Here is a 17,884-nt window from a genome sequence, read left to right on the forward strand (position 1 = left end):
AAGCAGAAGATGACATAATATATTGCTCAAACTGGTAGCCCAATAAAATAACAGTTTGAAAATTAGATGGCTGAATGTTGTTTGATTTGACATTCTGACTGAATAGCCGAGGTTCCGCAACCATCTCTGAAAAGATGGACATACAGAAATCCACATTGGTACGAGCCAGTCTCTCTTTGAGCAGTTAGGAGGAAACGATCAAACAGTATGCTGGAGAATACTTATCCCAAGTTTATCAGTGTAATTCCTCATTCGTTGTCACACTTCTTCTTTCTTGTGTATAACTTCTCCTTCATTGCAGGGGCATTTCCTCCTCTTCCCATACTGAAATGGGCAGCTTTAAGAGAACCAAGGTAGCAAGTTACATGTTATTGTTGTGGTCTTCGGTCCAGAGACTGGTTTGATGCAGCTCTCCATGCTACTCTATCCTGTGCAAGCCTCTTCATCTCCGAGTAACTTCTGCAACCTACATCCCTCTGAATCTGCTTACTGCATTCATCTCTTGGTCACCCTCTATGATTTTTAACCCCCCCTCCCCCTCCCCACCCGTCACGCTTCCCTCCAGTGCTAACTAAATTGGTGATTCCATGATGCCTCAGATTGTGTCCTACCAACCAATCCCTTCTTGTAGTCAAGTTGTGCCACAAATTACCCTTCTCTCCAGTTCTGTTCAGTACCTTCTATTTAGTTACATGATCTATCCCTCTAATCTTCAGCATTCTTCTGTAGCACCATATTTCAAAAGCTGCAGTTCTCTTTTTGTCTGAACTGTTTATCGTTCATGTTTCACTTTCATATATGGCCACACTTGATATGAATACTTTCTGAAAGGACTTCCTGATACTTAAATCTATACTAGACATTAAAAAATTTCTCTTCATCAGAAATGCTTTTTTGCCATTGCACATTTTATATCCTCCCTACATTTTATATCCTCTCTACTTCGACCATCATCAGTTATTTTGCTTCCCAAATAGCAAAACTAATTTACTCCTTCTAAGAGTCTCACTTTCTAATCCAATTCCCTCAGCATCTCTTGATTTAATTCGACTACATTCCATTATCCTCGTTTTGCTTTTGTTGATGTTCACCTTATATCCTCCTTTCAAGATACTGTCCATTCCATTCAGCTGCTCATCCAAGTTCTTTGTTGCCTCTGACAGAATTACAGTGTCATCAGCAAACTTCGTTTTTATTTCTTCTTGACTTAACTTACTTAATTCCTTTGGCCCCTATGGGGGCATAGGGCATTCAGGAGAACTTGCCATCCGTCTCTGTCTTTGGCCATTTGCCTCAATTCTGCCCAGGTCTTGCCAACTCTTTTTGCTTCCCCTTCCACTGTCCTCCTCCATGTGCCCCTTGGTCTTCCTCTCTTTCTTGTTCCCTGGGGATTCCATTCCAATGCTTTTTTCTCGATGGCTCCATCTGGTTTTCTTAAGGTGGGCCCCAACCATCCCCACTTTCTCTCTCATATCTGGTTTGTTAATCGCCAGAGCTCCTCATTACATATTACAGATCAAAGAAACATTTGCCCTTGAACTACAAAACAGATTCCAGGTCCTCTCTGAAGAAAACTTTATGGAAGAGGGAATTGAAACATGCTGGCAAAAAATCAAAGACAGTTATTTAGATGTGGGAGAAAAAAAATCTTAGGATTTAAGGCACATCAAAGGAAGGAATGGATCCCAGATGCTACGTGGAATGAAATCAGCCACAGGAAAGAACTAAAACTTAAGTTAAATTTTTGTAAGACAAGAGCGCAGAAGAGCGAAGCGCATAAAGAATACATGGAGGCGAACAAAAAAGTGAAACATTGCTACGTCGAGATAAAAGGAAATGGATAGATGAGCAAGCAAAATTAGCAGAAGAGGCAGCAAGACAAGGAAATATGAAAGAGCTCTACAATATTACCAAACGGTTGTCAATGAAGAACTTCAGACATGAAGGACCAGTTAAGAACAAGGATGGGGTGATGCTTACAACTCAACAGGCACAGCTACAGAGATGGGAGGAGCACTTCAAGGAACTGTTAAATTGTGAAGACAACCAAGAGGAACAAGTAAGAGATGCTCCAGAGGAAGTCGAAGAAGATCAAGATATAAATTTGCAGTGCCCCACAATGGACAAAATTAGGATTGCCTTGAAAACACTAAAAAATAAAAGGCTCCAGGCCTAGATAACATAGCACCGGAGCTCCTAAAAGCTGATATTGAAAGTACTGTTAAAATGCTCCATCCTTTGCTGAAGCATATTTGGCTTGAAGAGAAATCTCCAAAGCTGTGGAAAAATGGTTTGGTGGTAAAGCTCCCAAAAAAGGGAAATTTGTCAGACTGTAACAACTGGCTTGGTATTATTTCTTCTCGCTGGGCTTAAATTCCTACTCCAAATTTTTCTTTTATTTTCTTTACTGCTTGCTCAGTATACAGATTGAATAACGTCGGGGTAGGCTACAACCTGTCTCACTCCCTTCTCAACCATTGCTTCCCTTTTTTGTCCCTAAACTCTTCTAACTGCCGTCTGGTTTCTGTACAAATTGTAAATAGCCTTTTACTCCCTGTATTTTACCCCTACCACCTGTGGAACTTGAAAGAGAGTATTCCAGTCAACATTGTCAAAAGCTTTCTGTTGGTCTACAAATGTTATAAATTTAGGTTTGCCTTTCCTTAACCTATGTCGTATGAGAAGTCGTAGGGTCAGTATTGCCTTGCGTGTTCCTACATTTCTCCAGCATCCGAACTGATCTTCCCCGAAGTTGCTTCTACCAGTTTCCATTCTGCTGAAAAGGATTCAGGTTAGTATTTAGGAACCATGACTTATTAAAGTGATAATTCGGTAATTTTCATACCTATCAGCACATGCTTTCTTTATAATTGGGATTATTATAGTCTTCTTGAAGTCTGAAGGTATTTTGCCTGTCTCCTACATCTTGCTCACCAGATGGAAGAGTTTTGTTATGTCTGGCTCTCGTAAGGCTATCAGTAGCTCTAACAGAATGTTGTCTACTTCCGGGGCCTTGTTTCAACGTAAGTCTGTCAGTGCTTTCTCAAATTCTTCTTGCAGTATCATATAGCTCCCTTCTCATCTTCCTCTATGTCCTCTTCCATTTCCATAATATTGCCCTCAAGTAGTTCTTCCTTGTATAGACCCTCTATGTACTTCTTCCACCTTTGTGCTTTCCCTTCTTTGCTTAGGACTGGGTTTCCATCTGATCTCTTGGTATTCATACAGGTGATTTTCTTTTCTCCAAAGGTCCCTTTGATTGTCCTGTAGGCAGTATGTATCTCACCGCTAGTGATATATGCTTCTACATCATTATATTTGTCTTCTAGCCATTCCTGCATAGCCATTTTGCATTTCCTGCCATTCTCATTTTTTAGATGTTTGTATTCCCTTTTGCCTGCTTCATTTATTATGTTTTTCTCCTTTCATCGATTAAATTCATTGTCTCTTGTGTTACCCAAAGATTTCTACAAGCCCTCGTCTTTTTACCTACTTTATCCTCTGCTGCCTTCACTATTTCGTCTCTCATAGTTACCCATTCTTCTTCTTACGGTATTTACTTCCCCTGTTCTTGTCAGTCATCCCCAAATGCTCCCTCTGAAACCCTCTAAACCCCTGGTTCTTCCAGTTTATCCAGGTCCCATCTTCTCAAATTCCTGCTTTTTTGCAGTTTCTTAAGTTTTAATCTACAGTTCATAACCAGTAAACTGTGGTCAGAGTCCACATCTGCCCCTGGAAATGTCTTACAATTTAAAATCTGATTCCTAAATCTCTGTCTAGCCATTATATAATCAATCTGAAACTGTCCTATGTCTCCATGTGTTTTCCATGTATACACCCTTCTCTCATGATTCTTAAACCAAGTGTTAGCTATGATTAAATTATGCTCTGTGCAAAATTCTGCTAGGCGGCTTCCTCTTTCATTCCTTTCCCCCAGTCCCTATTCACCCACTACTTTTCCTCCACTCCCGTTTCCTACATTTCCTCAGTCTCCTCCTCATCTGCAGTGCTAGTTCGCATAAAACTTGTACTACTGTGGTGGGTGTGGGATTCATGTCTATCTTGGCTACAATAATGTGTTCATAGTGGCTTACGTTTCTATTCATTTTACTCATTATTAAACCCACTCCTGCATGACCCCTATTTGATTTTGTATTTATAACCCCGTATTCACCTGACCTGTTCCTCCTGCCACCCAACTTCTCTAATTCGCTACATAATAAGTTTTAAAAGTTTTATTTCTCCCATGCTAAAATTTATTTTTATTTTATCTGAGAAACTTCTGTAGTTCATCTCTTAATCTTTCCTGTCTTTAGAATCCTTTATAAAGTACCTGCTATAAATCCATCTCATAGAAGCAGAATGGTTTTATTTGTTTTAGATGGTATTGGAATGTTAAATTGTTTGTGCCTAACTTAGCAACTTGTCCTGTGCCTGTCCAGGAACTGAAATGGTTGGCAGATGATTTATGTGCTTTCTGTTATGAGTCCTACAAACATCAAGATACAGTAATTCTTTTGCATATGCATCACTCAGTCTTTTTTTTTTTTGTCACGGAATTTGTATAGGCTGCATATAGGCTTCTTCATGATGGTCACTGCACACATGATAAAGTGATTATATAAGTTCTAACAGATTAGATGAACCCTGGCTGATTAGTAGTCGTCAGTCAAAGACAGTTCAACCACTTTTGAAGTGAGATTGTCTTGGCAGAGACAGAACCACTTGAATTTCACATATGAATAAGGCAGCATTGGTGCTGGGGTGGGGGTGGGGGGATGAGGCGATGGTTTGAAGTAGGTATTATGAGAAACAGTTGTTTCACAGTGCCAACACTGGGCTCTCATGACATGGCAAAGTGAGTAGTCTGTCTCCAGCTGATGATTTGTAAAGGCAGCAAATTTCCATAATGAAGCTGACAGTGTTAATTTAAATTTTATTAAAGTACTGACAGCTAAAACATCTCTTGGAATATACAATATTATTAAAAGATAGTTGCTGCTCACCATATAGCGGAAATGCTGAGTCGCAGATAGGCACAACAAAAAAGTGTCATAAAAAGGAAGACTTCGGCTGACAAGACATTTGTCAAAAATAGATCTCTCTCTCTCTCTCTCTTTCTCTCTCTCTCTCTCTCTCTCACACACACACACACACACACACACACACACACGACTGCCGTCTCTGGCAGCTGAAGTGACACTGGGAGCGGCAGCAGCAGCAGCAGCAGCAGCAGCAGCAGTAGTAGTGCCTGTTGGGAGAGGCAACTGGGCGGGTGTGTGGAGGAGGCTGGGGCGGGGAGGGGGAGGAATAGCAGGGTAGGGGTGGGGGATAGTGAAGTGCTGGTGGCGAGCATTGCAGGGATGAGGTGGATAGAGGGTAGGGCAGCTAGGTGCAGTTGGGAGGTTAGATGGAGGCCAGGGGAGAGGTTATGGTGGGGGGGGGGGGGGGTTAGGGGGGTTAGTGGAAAAGGAGAGAATTAAAAAGGCCGGGTGCATTGGTAGAATAGAGGGCTGTGTAGTACTGGATGTTTGAGGACAATGTGTAACAAAGGCTGAGGATACAGTGATTTGCGAATTGTGTTATATATATTCTTAAATACTAGGGGGTATTGTCTGTTGCCAAAACCTCCTCTTTGAATCTAATAAACATTAGAAAATGCCTTTCTTCAATGGAAATTGTCGCACATGAAAAACGGGGTGCTTTGAAGATTATATTCATAGCACAGATATGTAAACTTATTTTTTGCATATCAGAGATTGCTTAAAAGTGATCTCTGCCTCGTGCCTGTCATGTCTATAACACTGTATTTCATGGTGTCTGAAGCTGATATGAGGACTATCCAGGAAGTTACCTCTGTTTTCATGTTGGATGGGAAATAGAAGAGGAACAGAACAGTCATTACACTGACTCACACCGTAAGTCAGTGTGCTTAAGAGGGTGATAGTGACAAAGCGATATTGCTTCTTGTTTGCCTATGATAGCCATTCTAGTTGAGTGTTGCACTTGAAACTCCTCTTGGAAGTATGAACTTTGTTATGTGATACGGATTTTAGAATGCAAAAAATGAAGTGGCCTTGTAAGAAAAGAAATGAGGAGGTTCTCCACAGAACCACCGAGGAAAGGAAATTGTGAAAAACACTCACTAGCAGAAAATAAAGCAGGAGGAGTCAACCTTTTTTACTTGCTGCCCAGTTTCATATTTCTGTTACTAATAAAATTTCCTAGCTGCCCACCAGTTCAACAATAATGGTGAATTACAAAGTAGGGAACTAACTTTATAAAATTTATAAAGCAGAGATACAGCAAGTTAAAGCATATAATACTAATTACTTACAAAATACTTTATCTCCAAATTTTATGAAAACCTTATGAAAATGTTTTTATTGCTGCCTACCATCCACAATGAAAGCATAAACACACACCAGTGGGCAGCAGGGTGAAGGTTCACTACCACTGAGGTAAACGATGATAAGGCATGTTAATACATCCAGGCATAACTGCCGTGGTACTAGATGGAACTGTAAAGGGCAAAAACCAGAGGGGAAATCAGAGGTTGGAATATATCCAACAAAAATAATTGACGACGTTGGGTGTAAGTGCTACCCTGTGGTGAAGAGGGTGTCACAGGAAATGAAGTCATGTCAGGCCTCATCAAACCAGCCTGAATCTTAGTGACTAAATACAATAGCTGTTGATGTTCATCATTTGCACTGGGTATGGACCAGAGAATGAGGGTATTGTGCATCACTGATGTTTGTTTAAGAATGGAAGGGCAAATATGCATGGTGATGATGGCAGTGGCTGCTTGTATGTAACCAGTAGAGACTGGAAAATGTAACATCTATTTTGGTGAAATTTACATCTACGTTTGTTGAAATTTGCATCTTTTTTAAAATGATTGGATGAATGGATTTAAAAGGTTGTCACACTACATGAGTGAAGACAATGCTGTAGTGCTTTGAACTTGATAGTTAAAAAAAGTGCCGATTGAGGAGCTGTTTGACTGGAATGTTTGCTTCTGCAAAAACTTCAACAGTTTTTTTTTCTTCAAAAATGGCCATTGTTTTCGTCTTTTGACTGTGTTTTAAGTTTTCAAAAAAGATTGTTCTGTTGAGACAGTAGCATCCCACCCAAGAACTGAATGCAGCTCTTATTTAACGTGTTCCTCGACATTATATTTCTTTTCCCATCCAATTCGATGATTATAAAATCAGCATAATATTAATGTTGACCGTTCATGGGCACTCATAATCATGCGACTCATACTTGACAATGCTACTGGTAGGACAAGGAACTTAACATAGAAGTACGAGCAAAAATAACTCTGTTCGAATATTAGAGGAAGAATTTTGACGCAGCCGAAATATGTGACTGGTTTTGTTTTCCATTCACTATAGTGCAATGTGTGAACACTATGTGCTGACAGACATACGGGAGCTTAAGCAAACTAGAGTTTTGAGCACCAGAGGCAAGAGGACCAGTGTGGGGAAACAAGCCCCACCTTCCTCTCACGGGGCAGCAGCCTACACTCATGTTTGTGAAAGCAGAGCTGACACAGGAATCACTGATCCCTCCTGGTGTTGTGAGGGCTGTAATTGAAATCTGTGATGGATCAAGAATAGTCTTTTCCTTCATTTTGAAATAAGAAAAGAAAACAATGAGCAAAGCACAAAACAAGGTATTTGGGAATGGCTTCTGTGCATTGCTTGTTGAGATTGGCAGTGTGTTATTAACTAGGTAGTTCAGGACCAACCTGTAGTCATATTTGATGCAACCACTGTTCACAAAGCCCACCACCTAAAACTGTCATGTTAAAAGTATCAGCATTGTACCATCTTTTGAACTTCTGCTAACAAACAAGTGGACGCGTTTGCGTTATATAGTGTTTATTACAAACGATTCAACTGCCCACAACTTGCATGGCAGCAGAGCATCGACTGCACTGATACAATGTCATATTCATGCACTTTTATTTTGCAAACACATTCTTACACACTTCATCATTCCAAATCAGCCTCACCAAATTATGCATAATACCAGTAATCAAAAATATATTACAGTTTCAATATTTATATGCAGAAAGTAAACTTATTTCAAACTATTTCTGATAAAATAGTTCATCTAGATACAATTTGGTATGGAGTAGCATCTGTTAGGTAATTTTGTATTTTGAGACAGAATTTGTTTCTGTATTTGCATTTATAATAAAATATCAATTTTTCATGTCCCTAGTAATTAGCAACATGCTGGTACAGAAAATTAGTGAAAACAATTTTGATAACTAACATCTCATGGTGTCTCAACTGTTATACAACTTTCTGTAGTTATGATATTATAACTAAATAAATAGGATACCACTAGTTCTGTGTACTTTGGATCCTAAACTCCTTTCTTAGAACTGGAAAACAGTAGATCACTTCTTTTCTGGACTCTGTGTTTCATTACCATGCTTACTGAACGGAATTTTTGACAGGTGACATGAGTATCCTAATAGAAGACAAAACAGCAGTTGGCATACTGCTTAGCCCAGAAAATCGAGAGAAGCCACAAAGGTTACGACTACTGGTAGTTTGTATTAATTTTGTAAAGGATGCTAAAGGAATCTTGTTTGTAGACTTTATTGAAAGTGGAATGACAATTAGATATGAAGTTTACTGTGAAACATTAAGAAAACGGTAAAGCCATTTAGAAAAAAGCCACCTTGTCTCTTGGCAACATGTGTTTTGTTTTTACACGACGATGCTCAGCCCCTCTCTGTCCAGTGAACATGAATTTTTGCAACAGTGCAAATGCAACGATTTTTAAAATATGTCCCACAGCATGTTTCTAATTGGTTTTGTCCCCTTTGTACACATGAAAAAGTAGCTCAACTGCCAGTGCTTCAACTTTGATGAAGAACTTAAAGATGGTATCACATGCTGGTTGCAGTCTCATGTGGTAGCATTTCATGCAAAAGGATTTGCAAACCTGTTAAGAGACATGATAAATGTTTAGATCTGAATAGTGTTCATTTAGAGGAGTAATATGAAATTTTAGTTTCAAGATTTTTGTAATAAATTGGCTTTAATTATTCCAATATTTTATTTATAGTCTAACAGAAGTTACTTACTGGATAGCCTTCATACTTGAATTTGCAAGTATGCAATAAGTGGGGATGAGTGATTATCCAGTAGAAGCATGCCACTGGATGCATTCATGATGGTATAAGAGGAGGATATGTGGTAATGGATCAACACTTAATGCTGCGTCTGAAAAATGTGTTTTGGAACTTGAGCAGTCTGTGGAACACCACAGTGCATGAAGCAAATAACAGTTTCTTGCACCCCTTCCCATGTAAGAATTGATGGAACAGCTCTAGCTCACATCATCATTGGAGAAAGGGTTATTCATCAGTGTTGTGTGATCTTTCTTCATTGATGCAGAATTATTGACATTGTTAGAAAAGATTAAAGCAGTGGCTGTTATTTTTTTGAGCTGAAAAATAGTACATGCACTACATTGTGTTGTTAGTGTTGCAAATGGATGAGTCATACGATCATCGGGAAAGGGTCTCAGGGAAGAGGTTTGGAAAAGTTCTGAAAATTTGCTCTTTTTTTTTGTATTGATTACAAATTTCCACTTTGCCACCTTGAAAATGATGATCTTTTTTTTTTTTTTTTTTTTTTTTTTTTTTTTTTTTTTTTTTTTTTTTTTTGGGGGGGGGGGGGGACATCATCGGTATTAAGTTGAGCTGGTCTAAATTCTGTATTGTTTTCTTCAAAATAATTTTCTTTGCACAGGATTTGCGAACAGCTTTGCATTAAAATAATCAGTGATTGAATCCAAACATTTCTTTCACCATTACAGCAAAGTTTGTCATTGTATTCTTACAAAAGTATGGCTCCCAGAAGATGCTTCACATTTTGTGGTTTTGTACAATTTACAGTGAATATTTACATTTTGAGTATCATCCATCACAAGTCTACTTCTGGAGGTTCATGAGCAACACTTTTCTCAGTTTGTATATAATAGCCCAGATTTTAACGCTTGGGTACTCAATGAGCAAAATGCTTTTCACAGGGTGGGAAGCATTATTTGTATCAACCCAAAATGTGTAATTCTCTGAGATAAAAATATTCATTTGAGTAAAATATAACTTCAGTTAATTAACATGGCTGATCCACCATTCAAGCTACTGTTCAATATGTTCTGGCTACCAAACAAAACAACTGCCACTTCCACAAAACTGAACCACCAGCCATTTGTACCACACATCTGCTATATCAGGTTCCCATGCTAACTGCCTACTGCCCACAATTATCTGTGTGTCTCTGGCATCCTGATTTTCTTATATACCCATCTGCCTGGCCTCTGGGATCACAAAACGGTACCAAAATGTGTCCCACAAGTACAACATACATTATTTATGTTGTATCCATGGACCCAACCAACCAACCAACCAACCAACTCGTGCACACACGCCCTGACCATGACATCGCTGGCCACAGTTCCTGTCGCGGCCGTCGGCGTTTCAGTGCGTTACCGCCGACGGAAGAGGTCGCGCCATGGCTGAGCTCGGGTCCGCAACGCCCTCTACCTTTTGCATATAAGGAGGAGCGCTGGCCCCGAGAAGAACAGTCTGTTGTCGATTGTCTATTGCTAGCCTTTCGTGGAGTTTATAGCGGAGCCATTGCAGTGGGATATTTGCTTTTGTATTCGACTAGTCTCAGTACATGGATTACTCTTGGATATTACTTGGACTTGTATTGCTGGTGCACGTTTCGTCAGAAATAAAGATAAGTTATCTCTTCATTCTAGCTGGCCCAGTTCTTGTCATTAATTATTTTTCGGCCAACAGACATAGCTACATCCAAGGTTACTACCCATGCTTTATACAATTTGTGGTGGCTGCCCCAAAAGTACCGCCAAGTACCTTGGGTTAGGGAGCTGTCACAAAAATTTAAATTATTTACAATCCATTAATATAATTTTAGGAGTGAATGTACATTAATGAAACAAGAAAATTAAGCCTAAAGGTTTTATTCTGTGGTGATTGGTACCCGAGATATGTGCTATTAAATATTAGACATATTTATAGTGCAAATGAAATTTGTGTAAATGACAAGATATTCATAAGTGTTAGATGTTGTTTCAAAAGAAAGTTGTCCCCTCTTTGTTATCACATATCTGCGTTTGTGTTATTCTTTATAATTTTTTTTCCTAATATGCATTCTTAATTGTATCATTATCAGTCATCTACTTATGTATGTAAATATAAATCAGTTGCATTTTCTGACCTTGAATTATACTGTTACTTTTCATAACGACACACCACTGTGTTGTGTCAATCTGTATCTTACCTCTATGTGCCTATAAACAAATTAATTCTACTATTCTGTTACCTTATGCAGGTACTAGTAGATGGGAACAATGGCAGGAGGGTGTCCACAATGAGGAAATCAAAGAAAAACTGGAAATGAACTCTATAGATGTAGCAGTCAGGGCGAACAGGCTTAGATGGTGGGGTCATGTTACACGCATGGGAGATGCAAGGTTACCCAAGAGACTCATGGGTTCAGCAGTAGAGGGTAGGAGGAGTTGGGGCAGACCAAGGAGAAGGTACCTGGATTCGGTTAAGAATGATTTTGAAGTAATAGGTTTAACATCAGAAGAGGCACCAATGTTAGCACTGAATAGGGGATCATGGAGGAATTTTATAAGGAGGGCTATGCTCCAGACTGAACGCTGAAAGGCATAATCAGTCTTAAATGATGATGATGATGATGATGATGATGATGTTACCTTGTGTTATGGCACCTGTGTTGGATGGTCCACATAAATTCAATGCAGCTAAATTGCTTGCCCTTAATAAGAGCTGATAAGCAACATCTTGTTTCTCACAGTCAGGTTAATATTAAAGGAAGACATAAATTTTATAAATGCCAGTTCACTTCATACAGCATAGCTTCTGAAGAAATTGTTCCAGAGTAAAGGCCTAGTCAGTAATTCTATCCTTTCACCCTCTTCATATTGGTTTTATTTGCGTATTATTTTTTGCCACATAGTCCTTCAGCGTGAATATTCTCCATCATCTGCCATTCTCCGGAGCTCAGAACAGAATTTACCATCTTTGTATGGAAACAGCTGACAGCAAAATCTGTCAACTTACAAATAAGTACTCTGCATTCATAACACCATTGAATGCAGTGGAAAGGGCAGAATGAAGACTCCTAGTGGCCTGAAGGAACCATTCAGCACCATTTACACTGTTCACAGGATAGCAGAGGGTGTCGAGGAAGTAGACCCTGAGGTTTTCACATCTTCCAGAATAAGATCAGACAGGCACTGTTTTGATTTACCTTGCTGTTTGGTCTCCTCCCTCAAATCAATCAATCAACCAACCAACCAAACAACCATTTTGACTTATAATGTTATCTTCTCTGGCAGATTGTAAACAATTTGCGAGTGAAAGTAACAACTTGACAAATAATGGAAATGTAAAGTTTTTGACATGCATTAAAAAAATAACTTCACTAGCTTTCAAAAAATCCTTTTTCAAGTGAAAGAAACGGGAGGGGGTCATGTTTAATGGCTAGAGAAGTTTGTTTTTATGTGCCTATTGATTCCACTATTCGGGGAGTTGTTACCTTCACTCCAAAGGATGATAACATTACAGGTGATAAATATATCACCTGTAATGTTATCCTCCTTCAAATATATGTAATTTATATCACGTTTTACATTTTATCCCTACAGCTTCTTGTTGGTCTTCACTATCTTTCAGCAACTTTATTTTTTCCATAGGAAAGCAAGTAAACTAGTGTAAGAAGTGGTCCTGTGTGTGTGTGTGTGTGTGTGTGTGTGTGTGTATGTGTGTGTGTGCGTGTGTGCGTGTGTGCCCATGCGCGCCGTGTGTGGCATATTTGGCCAGGAGTTCCCTTTTGAGGAGTTTGGCCACCTGCTGCAAGTCTTTTTATTTGACGCCACTTTGATGACTTGCATGTCAATGATGATGAAATGATAATGAGGATAACTTAACACTCAGTCCCTGAGCGGAGAAAATCTCCAGCCCGATCGAGAATTGAATCCAGGCCCCTCGTATGGCATGCTGCAAAATGAAGCAGTGTTCAAAACATCATAGGTATCAAAATTGTAGAGCATTTGGTTTGTTTTATTTAAAATAACTAGCCAAAACAAAAGTAAATGAGCAAATTTTCAGAATGTCTCCTAGTGGCCTGAAGGAACCATTCAGCACCATTTACACTGTTCACAGGATAGCAGAGGGTGTCGAGGAAGTAGACCCTGAGGTTTTCACATCTTCCAGAATAAGATCAGACAGGCACTGTTTTGATTTACCTTGCTGTTTGGTCTCCTCCCTCAAATCAATCAATCAACCAACCAACCAAACAACCATTTTGACTTATAATGTTATCTTCTCTGGCAGATTGTAAACAATTTGCGAGTGAAAGTAACAACTTGACAAATAATGGAAATGTAAAGTTTTTGACATGCATTAAAAAAATAACTTCACTAGCTTTCAAAAAATCCTTTTTCAAGTGAAAGAAACAGGGGAGGGGGTCATGTTTAATGGCTAGAGAAGTTTGTTTTTATGTGCCTATTGATTCCACTATTCGGGGAGTTGTTACCTTCACTCCAAAGGAGGATAACATTACAGGTGATAAATATATCACCTGTAATGTTATCCTCCTTCAAATATATGTAATTTATATCACGTTTTACATTTTATCCCTACAGCTTCTTGTTGGTCTTCACTATCTTTCAGCAACTTTATTTTTTCCATAGGAAAGCCAGTAAACTGGTGTAAGAAGTGGTCCTGTGTGTGTGTGTGTGTGTGTGTGTGTGTGTGTGTGTGTGTGTATGTGTGTGTGTGCGTGTGTGCGTGTGTGCGTGTGTGCCCATGCGCGCCGTGTGTGGCATATTTGGCCAGGAGTTCCCTTTTGAGGAGTTTGGCCACCTGCTGCAAGTCTTTTTATTTGACGCCACTTTGATGACTTGCATGTCAATGATGATGAAATGATAATGAGGATAACTTAACACTCAGTCCCTGAGCGGAGAAAATCTCCAGCCCGATCGAGAATTGAATCCAGGCCCCTCGTATGGCATGCTGCAAAATGAAGCAGTGTTCAAAACATCATAGGTATCAAAATTGTAGAGCATTTGGTTTGTTTTATTTAAAATAACTAGCCAAAACAAAAGTAAATGAGCAAATTTTCAGAATGTCTCCAAAGTTTCCAGAAAAATATCACCATTTACTTGAAATGTAACAGTTGTGGAGCATACAGATATTTCTGGAAAGCTGAAAGTAAAGAACACACATATACAGAATACTGAACAACATTGGAATAGGGAAGATATGATAAAAGACAAGTCACTGACTGGCCTTAGAACACTGACTACAAATGAAAAGTGGTTGATGATGTCAGGGACAGTGCAAATATAAACAGAAGGCAATAAAATTGTAAATGTAAGGAATAAATGAGTAAGAATGGCGAAAATGCGGAGAAATAGGTGAGAGATGGGGAAAAAGGGAAGAAAACAGAAGAATGTTTTCTGTGAAGATGTGGCAAACTGTTTTGCTGATAAAGATAATAAGAGAAAGAACTAAATTACAGATAGGAAGGAACTAACGTAGTCCTAAAGAAACTGGGGTTGGATAACCATGGAGGAGTGTGATGCGAATTGTAATTATCTCGATGGATAATTATCATATTTTCTGTGTGTTTTTCATATATTTTGCATTAAGGATTCTGCAAGTCACGCATTATTTTTCAGTGATAATTATTTTTTTTTCTTTTTGTCACTCAGATATGTTTTTAGCACCTGGGTTCCATTTTCTGGCAATCTCTGTATATTTCTTAATAAATGACGTCTTATGTATCCTATAATGTACAAATCATATCTATGTTACGTTGAGACAAGGGTTCAGAGGAGGTATTATGTTAGCTATAGAGACAATTTTTCGTGCACTCCAATCCTCATTTGGTCTGAAGTAGGGAGCTGATGGGTTGGCTTTCCCTCATACAAGTGAAGACAGCCCTCAAACAGATTCTCAATACTGAATGTTGGGGTCAGAATCTGCTAGGCTCACTTACGAACTAGAAACCTAATGGTGATTAAGGTATTTTCCCCATTATCATTAATAATGTAAGAAATCAAACCAGGAGACAGCACTTACCAGATAAGCACAGTAGTGGAAAGAAAATGACCAATGGGAATATCTGCATTGGAATTTAAAAAAAAAAAAAAATCAATTTTGAACTTCTTATCTAATCCACTGAAGGACTTCAACATTTAAACAATTTCAGTAGTTGCTTGGAACTCAAGAAAGTCATCTGACAGCCATACTGGGAGCAATATCATCTCTGGGGAGAAGGGGAGGGGTGGGAGTAATTTAGAGTGCTACCTTCAGCAGTTAGAAGTTATTGATAATACAGATTAATAAAGTTGCTTTTGTAATATAGAAAAAATGCAAGAATTCACAGTGTGTTTCCCATGTGCTGTTCGGATTTTTTCAGTTTCTTGTGGTTAGGTGTGAACACATGTGATTTGTCATTGGAGGACTTAAATTAAATAATGGACCCACTAGCTAGATGGAAATAGCACTCATGGAAATACAGACTTGGCATGATAACTAAAGTGAAACTGCATTTGTTTACATGGAAACCATAAGTGTGATTTTCGTGTAACTTTAATATGGTGTCACTTTGAACTGCAATACAGCTTGGAGAAAATTTTTGCAGAAGTGGCAAGGAACCAACTGGAAATGATGCATTAAGATTGATACTGGCCATTTAACATTGGTGTAAGAGAGGTGTTTGTTTTATTCATCCTTGTGGATCAAAGTTATTAAGACATTTAAAAATGTGCTGATATATATTTTCTTACTAATCAGTGGTATAATATGTTGCATAAGGTATTATTTGAAGACCTTTTTGACTTAGGTAATCATTTGTTTATTGTGTTATTTTGTATGGTTCAGTGGCAGTTTTAGCAATGACAGTTTTAGCACTTTTGAAACGATATTTAACTGATGAATGTTACTATGTTTCGAAGACAGTGAAAAAGATCAAATAGGCACCATTGCAAATCTTTTGTGTTCAAAACAGATTGGTGCCTACTGCTACAAAAGTTAAAAAAGTACTGTTAGTACAGTAATCTTCAGTCTAAAAGTGTTCTGCAATTGATTTTATCAGGACAGATACAAGTTGCAATTAGAATGTTTTATTTTTACCGGTTTTACTCTATAATTTTACAAGAGCATCATCAGAAACTCTGGAATTTAAAACAACAAAATGTTACAAAATGGAAATCTTACATTGACAGCACCTGCTCTCTCTAAAAGTTCTGTGTGTGTTTGAGTAATTGTGCCACTTGTTCCTTGTGTAAAAATCCAGTCCTTAGCTGACTGTGTATGACAGGCTGGTGCTCAAACATGTCTGAATAACCAAAAGAAAGAAAATTATTTTGTATCCTTCAGAAGGTAGATTTATGAGAACAAAAACATGCAAGTTATGGCAAATAAAAATGTGGACGAGTTGTATGTGTTGGAATATTTTTTCCCACTAATTGAGTTATTTTGTGCTGTTACTGGTTCTGTCTATGAGGTCTGAGTCTTCTGTGAAGCATCAGTAACATATCTGTTGTTCTATTACTACGTATTGTGCATTACGAATCACTATTTGATCCAGTGTAATTTTGCTGACTGTTCATTGTGATAATGTTACTGTACATTAATAGTTGACATTTGATGATTTTCAAATTTAAAGGCCATATTAAGACTTATAAAACACAATGGGTGATCTATGGATTTGTGACCTGTGAAGAATTTTTTGTGCTTTGTTATTTTGTCCTTTATTGAAGTATTTGGTAGATAATAGTAAGAAACCATCATGAGATTATTCTGATGTTTTTGTTTTTCACAATTTGTGATGTATTTCAAGGAGTAAGTTAATTTGGACGATATAGAACAGGAAGTTTACTCGTACTGGTCTCATATTTCTCAGTATATCTAAATGAAATATACATTTATGGGAATTGGGTAAAATTAGTGCAAGTGTATCACTTTAAATTTATATCATTTATCAGATTTTGATCCTAGACATTTGAATCATAATGCTTTTACCAGTTGAGCTATCTGCCACTACGTCTGTCTTGCAGTTCCTTAGTTATGTTAATGAAGTATGTGTTTTTTCCATCACACTAAAATTTGAGGTTAGAGGTCAAAAAGTCAATGTTGACTTTAGTAATCAGTTAAGTATGTTAACATCTGATTAAAAAGCAGTGCCTCATAGATGTACTTCAACCCTTTCTTTCCATGATTACAGTGGTTTGATTCCTTTTAAATTCACATGTTGGTTAAATTTCCAGGCATGAAATAATAGAGTTCCCAGCAGTACTGGTAAATTCGGAAAAGTAAGAAATTGAGGATTGTTTTCAGTCATATTGTAGACCAACTGTAAAATCAACACTGTCTAAATTTTGCACTGAATTGACGGGAATCACTCAGGAGCAAGTTGACAAAGCTGAAACATTTCCAGAAGTTCTGTCACGTTTTGAAGCTTGGCTGGTGAAACATGGACTTGGAACGAAGTACAAGTATCAGCTATCAATAAAGTGACAAGCGAGACGTGGGCTAAAATTGTAAACAGCACTGCAAGTGCCATCAGAGAGGCGGCCGAAACTGAAGGGGTTGTGGAAGAATGCATCGAAAATTTAATTATACATCTGGGAGAGAGCAGTGACAGAGTAGTGCTGAGGAAGACAATGTCAAATCAGATTCTGACAGTGATGTGAGTGGTGTTTTTCCATTACAGTAACTACAACGTATTCAGGAATGTAAGGAGGGAGTTTGCTATCGATCTACAACCAGATCATCATATTG

The 17,884-nt window shown here is 38.3% G+C and overlaps 1 protein-coding gene across 1 annotated transcript in view; it reads left to right on the forward strand.

Moving 5' to 3' along the window:
* The window catches only part of LOC126260942 (3'-5' exoribonuclease 1-like), a 37,938-nt gene extending 20,342 nt beyond the window's left edge, over window positions 1-17,596 (forward strand). Inside the window, exon 3 of the mRNA XM_049958450.1 lies at window positions 17,371-17,596. Coding sequence (XP_049814407.1) covers window positions 17,371-17,419 — 49 coding nt within the window. The 3' untranslated portion in view covers window positions 17,420-17,596. The remainder of the gene's footprint in view (window positions 1-17,370) is intronic.
* Window positions 17,597-17,884: the final 288 nt, after the last annotated feature.

This window comes from Schistocerca nitens, chromosome 5 (assembly GCF_023898315.1).
Source record: "Schistocerca nitens isolate TAMUIC-IGC-003100 chromosome 5, iqSchNite1.1, whole genome shotgun sequence".
Taxonomy (NCBI): Eukaryota; Metazoa; Arthropoda; class Insecta; order Orthoptera; family Acrididae; genus Schistocerca; species Schistocerca nitens.